General features: G+C 40.3%; 1 protein-coding gene across 1 annotated transcript in view; it reads left to right on the forward strand.

Annotated features, from left to right (window-relative positions):
• Window positions 1–4,799: 4,799 nt before the first annotated feature.
• Window positions 4,800–10,823, forward strand: part of trx (histone lysine N-methyltransferase trithorax) — a 47,682-nt gene continuing 41,658 nt past the window's right edge. The window contains exons 1-8 of the mRNA XM_089640526.1: window positions 4,800–5,268; window positions 5,675–6,941; window positions 7,204–7,395; window positions 8,160–8,533; window positions 8,787–9,410; window positions 9,490–9,678; window positions 9,762–9,977; window positions 10,066–10,227. Of these exons, the coding sequence (XP_089496652.1) occupies window positions 5,149–5,268; window positions 5,675–6,941; window positions 7,204–7,395; window positions 8,160–8,533; window positions 8,787–9,410; window positions 9,490–9,678; window positions 9,762–9,977; window positions 10,066–10,227 (3,144 nt within the window). The 5' untranslated portion in view covers window positions 4,800–5,148. The remainder of the gene's footprint in view (window positions 5,269–5,674; window positions 6,942–7,203; window positions 7,396–8,159; window positions 8,534–8,786; window positions 9,411–9,489; window positions 9,679–9,761; window positions 9,978–10,065; window positions 10,228–10,823) is intronic.

Below are 10,823 nucleotides of genomic sequence, written 5' to 3' on the forward strand. Positions count from 1 at the left end.
CAAGAAGATAAGACCAGAGCCTGGAAATACATTTCAGGCACCGTTACAGAAATGTCTCACTTGGCAGTGATTTCCTATTGTCTGCTCCCAAGAAGATAAGACCAGAGCCTGGAAATACATTTCAGGCACCGTTACAGAAATGTCTCACTTGGCAGTGATTTCCTATTGTCTGCTCCCAAGAAGATGAGACCAGAGCCTGGAAATACATTTCTGTCACCGTTACAGACATGTCTCACTTGGCAGTGATTTCCTATTGTCTGCTCCCAAGAAGATAAGACCAGAGCCTGGAAATACATTTCAGGCACCGTTACAGAAATGTCTCACTTGGCAGTGATTTCCTATTGTCTGCTCCCAAGAAGATAAGACCAGAGCCTGGAAATACATTTCAGGCACCGTTACAGAAATGTCTCACTTGGCAGTGATTTCCTATTGTCTGCTCCCAAGAAGATGAGACCAGAGCCTGGAAATACATTTCTGTCACCGTTACAGACATGTCTCACTTGGCAGTGATTTCCTATTGTCTGCTCCCAAGAAGATAAGACCAGAGCCTGGAAATACATTTCAGGCACCGTTACAGAAATGTCTCACTTGGCAGTGATTTCCTATTGTCTGCTCCCAAGAAGATGAGACCAGAGCCTGGAAATACATTTCTGTCACCGTTACAGACATGTCTCACTTGGCAGTGATTTCCTATTGTCTGCTCCCAAGAAGATAAGACCAGAGCCTGGAAATACATTTCAGGCACCGTTACAGAAATGTCTCACTTGGCAGTGATTTCCTATTGTCTGCTCCCAAGAAGATGAGACCAGAGCCTGGATTCAACTGGAAAGCTGCTTCGTTTTTAAAATTATCATCCTTAGTGTTGCAATTTTGTATTCATGAATGTATATGAACCTGAACCTAATAAAAATCTGTTAGAAATACCTTTATAAACCTGGCTTTTTCAAGGCAATCTTTTCCATCATATGGCACATTTTGACACAATATATATATATATGTGTTTATGTGAAACTTTATGGATCACATGCACCATCCGCATACAAGGAAAGCCGCTGATGGATCACAGATGCATATACAGGGAAAAGCCTTTTCTAGAAAGTTTGCATTTTGGCTGTCATTTTGAAAAGGTGAGATATCGTCCAATGTTAGCATACTGCGACAAAATTAGAGTAGGTACATTCTAGATAATTTCCATTGTACTGGGCGGTGGTAGCAACAGGGAGGAAAAGTGGGAAAGTTTCACCTGTTTCTGGTTTAAAACAGGATCACCATTAGAGGCTTGGAGGATTTACATGTTTCCTCCAAGATTGGAGGCAAGAAAGGAAGACAGTGCAGGGCGAATATGGAACCAAGAGTGGAATTACTGAACTAAATAAAAGGCAGAGCTGTATTTCCCTGATGGACACTGTAACTGAAAGGCTGTCAGTGAAAACTTTCAGATTTGTTGTATTTCATTGAAGTTTAAATTATGTAATTTTGGATAGTTAGCAATGTAATAATGAGTGATGTAATTTTATTTTTAAATGAATTGTTAACTCTAAAAGATTTATAGCTGATGACCGTGGGAGAATGCTGTTCTTTTGCATAAATTATGTTTTTTTTTAACATTTCTGCTCTAACCAGATTCTGAAAATATTATAAATTGATCAATTACGTAACAGAGCAGTAAAAGTTTTGGCCAGAAGGTTGAGGGTTCAAACCTGGTGAGAGACAAATAAAAATATATCCAATTTATGTAAAATTTAGCAATCTAAATAATACATGAAATAGCTTTTGCTGTGTTTAGTAACCAAATGTAAAATTAAGACTGAATAATAATATTTTGTATAATAATAATAGCAATAGCGCAGTTTAGTGTCATCTAACTTCAAGTGTGCTTAACTATAACAAACTTAAAAACCGTAATTTAGTATTAGTGGTCATGTTCTTAAAATTATTCCCATAGTGTGCCTTACCCAATACAGATCTAATATTATAACACTAAATATATGGTTTATACAAAGTGATGACAAAACTTAGAATAACAGCAGGACAGGATAAAACAGGAATATTAAAACTAAAAACATAATATAAAACAGAAGGCAGTTTGTGCTCAGAAATGAGGATCTTTTGAGCAGACATTTTGAAAGGTACAAGGAGGCAACCGGAACCAAACAATTACGGGAGGTTTTAGAATATGGCTTATTATAAAATACCGTAAAGAAGTTCATATTTTTTTATACTGAATACTTTAAAAATGAGAAGATCCCTGATGCATATGTGTAATGAGTAAGATTAGGAAAAGGACGCTTTAGATGATTTGGGAGAGTAGTGCGAATGTATGTATAGCGAGAATATATGGTGCGAATGTGAATGGTAGAAGAAGACATGGCACGATCAAGTTAACTAATTACTTGAGTTGAGAGTCAAAGTAACAGAAGGTGATGAAACGATGTATGAATGTGAACAATGCAAGGAGTTGCTTGGCGGTCCGTCCTCTCCTACCCCTGGGGAGAACAGCGTGGCGGTTAGTTACTTAGAGCTCCTAATGAAATATACTTAACAATGTTATCTTCTTTATAAAATAATAATAGGTACCTACTCAACACTTTTTAGGTAGGTAGATACCTACTCCTCAGAAATAACATACCTGCCTAGAAAAATTGCTCATCCGACGAAAAGATTAATTTTCTTTATTGCACAATAATCAGTTTAATTTTGCAGATTAATTTCTACATCCAATTTTAGTAACTTGGACGTGATTAGAAACAATATCACACTAATATTTACTCATTATTTGAATAGCTGAATAAAAATCGCTATAGTTTGTAAAATGTGTCTTACTACGTAGGTACCTAACTAATGGAATCTATTTTTAATGAATTATAAAAAATCCCCTTCAAAACACGCAAGCGCTCAAAATTACCTACTTAATTTTTGTTTTAGGTTGTAGTTACCTATAAAATTTTACATCACCAGAAAATAATATGAAAACCCCGTGAAATAACTACAATTTATCGATCAATTTCCTTTATTTCTAATATATTTAACAAAGTTGCACAATGTTTGGTAGATATTTAAATAGATTTTACTGGGGTATTTGTAACCCGTAAAAAATATTTTTCCTAGTTTACCGATTCGACTACTAGTTATTATTACATAAATAAAATGTGCATATTTGCGCGAATGACGCACTCGTTGCTATAACTAGTACTATTATGTACTTGAAACAAATAATAATTACTCATCCCTTTCGAAATTCGCCCCTGCCGGGTATCAAATGGCGCCAACAGCCATGATTGATTTTTTCAGAAAGGCGAATGATAAATAATATGATACAACACACACCTTCGCAAGCATCGTTTTTACAAAGCGAACGACGTGCATCCGTGTCTGTCACAGTCACAATAAGCTTTGTATCTGATTATGTTCTGATCTAGTTGTCTGTGCCTGAGTTTAATATAGGGGATGCAAATGAAGGGTTGTTCTATGCGCCTTCATCTTGAAAGATAAGCCTCGATCAATATACCGACGTATAAACAAGCTTCCGTGGCGCGCGAAACAACTAAAGTGAACACTCTCCGTAATTATAAAAAAACTTGTCAAAGTTGGAGGCAAACCTTTGTAACTTTTACGAGAAAGTTCGTTTGTTAGTTCTGCCCTATTATAAAATAGAAAAAAACTAGAGCTTTACCGGCAGGAAGCTAAAAGTACAAAAAATAGATCAGTGTTAGAATACACGCGATGTCAGCGATGTGTTGCAGTGTTATATTTACCATCGGCCTATGCGTTTCTACTTTATTACAGTTTGTGCGTATTCCTGTAATCTACTAACTGATGTTGACTTCTAATAATACATATTTGTGTGTAATAATTGAGATTTGTTGTTATTGCTAGTCAATATTAACAAGTTTTTGCAAAATAATGGAAACAAAAAGTGTGTACAGTTTCCATTTAAAATATCCGTTAAAAGGTGAGTTGAAGTTTTAACAATCTAAATGAAAGGTATAAATATGTATCGTTAAAGTTCATGGGTAGTGTTTGCGCTTATATTAGTCATAGTTTTGAGTAAATTGCAAATTCCTTTTCATAGGATTCATGGTTACTAAACATTGTCGTGCTTAAGGGTCGTGTACCGTGTACCTACTTCCACGCTCCCCCATTCGCATCCCCTCCCTTGGCTTTACGCATGATCGAGGGAGCGTAATTTTGGGGTTAATAGTTGCTAGCTCTACACATCCCAGGTATATTACATTTGTGTACAATCTTTAGTCAGAATTTCACATGAATACAATCACGTACAAATATTAAGCGTACATTCAGCGCCTTAGCGTCCAAAAACTGTTCTCTTTTATAATATGACACCGTTACCGTTGTTCTAATATCTTGTGAACAATGTTGATTATTATTGAATAACCAACGTAATACAGACAATACGAATAACAATAAAATACAATATTTCAATGGTGGTTCATTTTTTTACACAAGTTAAAATAGATAAAATGGATTGAGTGAAGGAAGAACGCCATTTGAATAAACCGCGCAAATTTAAGTTTCGCAACATAAAATTTTCGCACAAGTGATCACTATAATATATTGTTTTACCGCACAATTATTATTGGTTGTTCATGTTTATAGTTTATTTTGATTGGTGGGTAATCGTCTCCGCTACCGGCCGTGTCGTTCACACCGTGGCCTTGTGTGTGAAGTCTCAAAACTTTATGAATTTGATCTTTTGACTCATTATTAAAAAGGATAAAATAGTTGCTAATAAAAAGTGAATGCCATCATAAAAAAATATTTTTAATTCTTATTTTGAGTAGATTATGGAGGCAATGGGACTTAGTTTGTGCTGGCTTGTTTATTATTGAAAATTGTTTCTGGTGAATAAGAATAAAAGATTCGGAAGTAAGGAGGCGATGGAATTACGTCGCAATAATAATAATTAGGCCTAGTACACATTGCGTAAAGAGTCGCGTCTGGTATCTATAGATTCTAGACCTGCCAGCGGCAGTGGCCGAGCTCGCGCTTGCCGCCTCCTGTCTGTTGTACTGTACTGTGTATGTACTGCGCTGTGTTCTGTCTCTGTGCTCCTGGGAGCATGCGTGCGAGTTTCACTACTTTCAATGGAAACACGGCAGAGTCGCGGGCCGATCATCACAAAATAAGATGGGAAGGTCAAGATTCCCTGGTAAACCTCACAAGTTTCACAATAGGAAACGAATTAGTGTTTTATTGGACACAGTTGTTGACGATAATGAGTTTACATCGGTTACCGGCGGCAGCAATGTGAGTGTTACATGTTTTAGCGAAACATTTGTTGGCGAATCAGTGGTATCGCTGCTGGCTTCACTTGCAACGGTTTTCCTTTTATCCATCTTTGTTTATTTCCTCCGTTATTGTGTAAACTGTAATGAAATTTTAGATTATCGATTATTTTGACGATAGCAATTTACATAATTAGGTGTAAACCATCCAAATACACTCCGATCATTTATCCTTGAAAGTGGCTGTTTGACGTTTGTTGCGCTTTTTGTCAACAAAGGACAAAGCGTCTCAGATTCGACAAATTGCTCAAATCTTATCATTTAGCGCAAAATTTCGTATTGATGCACCCTTTTTAACCCTTCTTTAGTATTTTGTCCGATAAAATTTGCGAAATGTGTAATATTTATCGTTATTTGTCAATTTGTAGGAAGAGGTCGAGAGACAGAATGAAGTGGAGGCAGAGGCGCCAAAAGCTACGGCCAGCACTGATTCTTCAGTGACAAAAGTCACTGCCACGCCTAATACTGGACCTTCTAGTGCCGTGAAAACAAGATCTCAACAGAAGATGCAGGTTGTCAAGATTGAACCCGAGAAGATTAATCCTGCTCCGAAGAAGACGGTCACCTTCGGCAGCGTGGAGAGTTGTAGCGACTCCCCTAACCCTGTCAAGAAAGTGCCGCTCAAAACACACCAACCTTTAGTGTCCATCATCAAGAAGAAATCCGCTTTCAAGTCAACCGAACATAGTACATTTCACAGTATCGTCAAACCTGCAAAATTAACAGATCTCGGTTCTAAGTCGTGCATAGACTTTGTGGCTCTGAGATCTCGACATAACAAAAGCCCACCAGTGAAGAAGTCGTCGTTACGGTTCTCCCAGTTGGGAGGGATCCGCAGTGTTTCTCCTCCGCCAGGTGTGCCCGGCCTCGCTAGTGTCAGTGATAAGGACAGTAGTGCACGCAAGTTCATCCTCCCCTCCCACAGTGCTCACTCTTCCCGGGTTATCAAGCCTAACAAGCGGTTCATAGACAACGAAGATGGATCCATATCTCTAAACCCAGCATCGCAAATATCTGGAAAAGTTCTCAAAAAGCCTAAACTGATTCTGAACTCATCTAATGACACTAGCAACCCGTGCTACGACGAAGCGTATGAGACTTGTGACAGTTCGGCCAACAGCAATGACAGTTCGGATTCCAAACATCTGGACTCTCTGTCCAAATCTTCTTACTTGGATAAAACGTTGGGGTTATTCGGGTCTGTGTCTGTCAAAAGCATTGCGTCCACTTTTCAAGACACTTTTGTGAGTGGTTTAATTGGCATCAGTGATAAGCCGGTTGCGAATGAAGACAGTGAAGTGCCAGAGGCGGTGTTGGAAAGTGGGACAAAGTTATCCAAGGATGGCGTATCTCGGAGGTTGGCGCAGCTGTCTCGGAACATATCCGAGACTCCGTGCACGTCTGACCAGAGCAGCAGCAGCTCCGAGTCTTCAGAGTCTGAGGGCAGTCTGGCCAGCTCTGACAGCGAGGAGCCGAGTGAGGAGGAGAAAGGGCAGACCTCCTCGCAGCTCGTCAGCGGGAAGGTGATCCTCAGAGAAGCGCGATTGCAGCTCAGCAGTACCACAGCGCCCACCAACAACTCGTTGGGATCCGAAGGACCTTTCTCAACCTTCGGAACGAACCCCACCAATGCCAGTAAGTAGTTGATCTTCATTTTATTTATAACACAATGGATGGTTAATGCTACAAATAAGTGAAATCGCTGCCGATGTCTTGTCTCCTCTAGAAAGTGGTCTACATAATATGAATTGCACACAGATAAATTTGAACTGACAATTTGAATATTACACAAATATTATATTTAATAATTATGCTTTACCAAGTATGTATGCAGTTTTTACGTCAAAGACTTAAAGATACGCAAAGTTAATATAAACTTGGTGGATGATGTTTTCAGATGCCAATTCCCCCGGCACGGTGACTTGTGGGGTATGCGGGGCAGTTCGATTCTACCGCTTCGTCCGGCAGGCACGCAAGTTCGGGATATACTCGTGCGAATCATGCAGGAAGTTCATCTCCAAGATGCTCAAGCGGCAGAACATGGCGCAGAATTCACCGCTCCCGCAGCTGGGGTGCCTCAAAGGAGAAGGTAAGGTTTTTTACCAATATTTATTGTGAATTCTAATTGCTTTTGGTTACGAAAGACTACACTTTTAGGTCTGTCTTACACCTCCTAAAATGATTCCGCTTCAACAAGTGACCAATTATTACAAAATTGAAAACATATTCCTAGAATAGCGGAATAGTATTTATCATTTATTTTTATTATCTTTTGCTTTACTCCAGCTTCATAAAACTACCACTGGACTATGACGGCCGGCATAGTCCAGTGGTAACGCATTGGACTGCCATTCCGAAGGTCGCGGGTTCAAACCCGGCGTGCGCAAATAAATTTTATTTGATTAATATGTGTTATTTCACAGTTAATTAATTAAAATAATATATAGTATATTTGCGGCACGTTCCAGAGTGGAAGATACTACCAGTATCGCCCTGGTGTAAGACCACCATTCAGAATTGAAACGTTGCTCCAAATGGCTTTAGCCGTGTTTAGTGACTAGATCTGAATAGCCAGGTACTTCCCCACCTTCCTCTTTCCCTTCCCCACTTACCTTCAGCCTCACAACATCCCCCAATTGGGGATGCCATAGTCTCACTGGCTCCAGACGGGAGCAGTTGAGACTCTTGTGAGGTATTCACTATAAAAAAAAATTGCACAATTTACTTACTAACTGTGCCCCAAATACGTATACCTTCCCAAGGTACATTTACTTTAGTATGTTTCCCATTTATCGATGAGTTTATTTCTTTTTGTGGTGTGTTGTAATTGTGAAGAATTGTTACGTATTTTAGGGAGTTGCCGAGTTCCGCCAATACTGCGTTCACAGCATTGGAAACTGCTGAGGTGCGCCTACAAGGCCCGCTGCCACGCTTGCTGGCTCAAGATGTGCCTCAAGGCTTTCCAGGTGCCCACTGCGCTCAAGGCCTCCCTGCAGGCCATGCTGCCCCCCTTCATGAGGCCCCCTTCGCCCAAGGGAGCAGCCCCTGTGGCCCCCTTGGTGCCTCCGCCACCCCCCATCGTCAATCCTCCTGTCGTAGCAACCCCCGCTGCAGCAATTTTCCCCAAACTCCCCGTCGTCACAGAAAATCAGGACCAAGAAATCACTCCACCCCTTACTGTAAAAAAATCCACTTCACAGAAAAAGATACAAGAAGAAGAGCAAAAGGTATTTATATTTCTTTTATTGTTGTGCAGGATTGTTATGTTTGGATCCAAGCGTAAAATTACTGCTAGTTTTGCCCTTATTTTACTCATATTTTCTACTACATGAAATACTTTTGGAAGCAATTGGCCAAAGATACACAGCTGCATCTTGATAATGAAATAATTGTATTTATTTCATAATAAGCACACTTGGAATAATAATAACAGAGTTAAGCAAATGATTGCGTTTCTGACATTATGCTTATTTATTCCAGGCAATTAAAATGGACGAAGTTCTTAAAATAGAAAAAATAAAAAGCAAAGATGACGAGGAGACAGAGGACCCAGCGAGCGGCAGTAGAAAACGCCGACACAATCGGATCAAAGTCAGAAAGAAAGACAAGGTGGACTCCGACCACCACCCGGACAAGAGACAGAAGATGGAGTTGAAGGGACCCAGAGTAAAGCACGTCTGCCGCAGCGCCTCTATTGTCCTCGGACAGCCGATCGCCACATTCCCCCTCAACCAAGAAAAGGACACCTCTGATCACTCTGACCACAACTCTGCCGCTGAAAGTGACAAAGTGGAATCCAAACAAGTCCATCTCAAAATTCCCGACATTTGTTCTGACTGCGATCCCGTTGTCAAAATCACATTGGAACCTTCTATAGAGCATAAAGTTTGCGAGGAGGTTCACTCCAAGGATATCATCAAAGATGAGGAATCTACTGACAGCTTTGATTCTATGATTTCGACAGATACCAATAAAGAAAATGATCTTACTGTGTGCAAGGTTATTTTCAACGCAAAAGAAGATGGTGATTCGAAGAGTAATGATGATCAAGCACTGGAAGTGATCCAAAGGAAACCAAAACAAGCCCTTGGAAACCTTATAAATGTATGTATAATCATCTATTTTGTCAAAAGTTATTTGTTTTCTATTTTGGTACTAAAACAAATCTGACTTTATTTTATAGGCACGGATCTCATCCAAGCTCCTACAGCAGAAATACAACCAGCAGCGGCAGGCGGAGAATATAAGCCTGGACTTCTGGGAGTCGTACGACCCTGACGAGGTCTGCAGCACTGGATGGGGCCTCATCAGCTCCACCAGCTTTAGCGTCAGCAGCGTGTGCTTCCTCTGCGGAAGTCGAGGGAATGAGAAGGTAAGGTTTAATTTTCAAGGTGTCCCTATGCCTGCCCTTATCCGTATTTGACTGGATTGTGATTAAGTTAATATGTATTGCAGGTGATCCACTGCCTTTCGTGCTGCGAGCCGTACCACTGGTTCTGCGCGGAGGGTGGCGCGGGGCCTCCCGAGGCGGGTGGCTGGCAGTGCGGGCGCTGCGAAGGCTGTGCTGGCTGCGGGGGCCGCGGGGGTGCCTCCGGTTGCCGCTCTTGCCGCCGCCGGTTTCACGCCGCCTGTCTTACGGCGGGACACCAGACCAGGCCCGACTGGCCACAGGTAATACCTACAAATTATTTATTATTGTTAATAATTATTCATCAAGCCTCTCATTATCTCGATACTGACTATATTCCAACATTTGCAGATCTGCAATTCGTGCTTTAAGTGCAAGAGTTGCGACAGCTTTAAGGTGACCAAGTTCCTGGGCAGCTTGCCGTTCTGCTCGCCCTGTTTCCGTCTGCGCCAGAAGGGCAACTACTGTCCACTCTGCCAGGGATGCTATCAAGACAATGATTTCGATAGCAAAGTAAGTGAATTGCAACTATAAAATACGCATGTAATATTTTGTGTGGGACATATTTTGTTCCAACTGGCTCGGGCAGACTTGTCCGACTTGTCAGACCTGTCTTGTCACAGACCGCCTTCTATGTATTGACATCTGTATTACGCATATAGACAAAAACCACACTCAAACATCGTTGCTTTTTCAGGGAAACATTTAAATCAGCACTGAAAATGAAACGATGTTTGAGTGTGGTATTTTCTCTTTATGTGTAATACAGGTGTCAATAGATTTACCGTCATCGATTGAAAGCTTACATAACTTCAAAATGAATTACTACCCTTTAAAAAATCCTTAAAACACATTAAAAAATATTGAAGAGGAGGGGGTGTATGAAAGTTTTTGGATGAGAAAACTGAACAGCGCAACTTATCCTACATTTCAAGCTGGAACCAACCATACACATTCACAAAATTCTTTGAAATTGATTGTGCGGTTTCAGAGATTTTATGGTTTCATGATATTTCACCAAAATGAAATTCAACACAACTTTAAAAAGTGATATAGAGTCATTAAAAGTGATGAAACCAAAACTAGGTTTAATAGTTACGTATGTAACC

The sequence above is a fragment of the Hesperophylax consimilis genome, chromosome 15 (genome assembly GCF_061612785.1).
Source record: "Hesperophylax consimilis isolate HC1 chromosome 15, BYU_Hcon_1.0, whole genome shotgun sequence".
Lineage (NCBI taxonomy): Eukaryota > Metazoa > Arthropoda > Insecta > Trichoptera > Limnephilidae > Hesperophylax > Hesperophylax consimilis.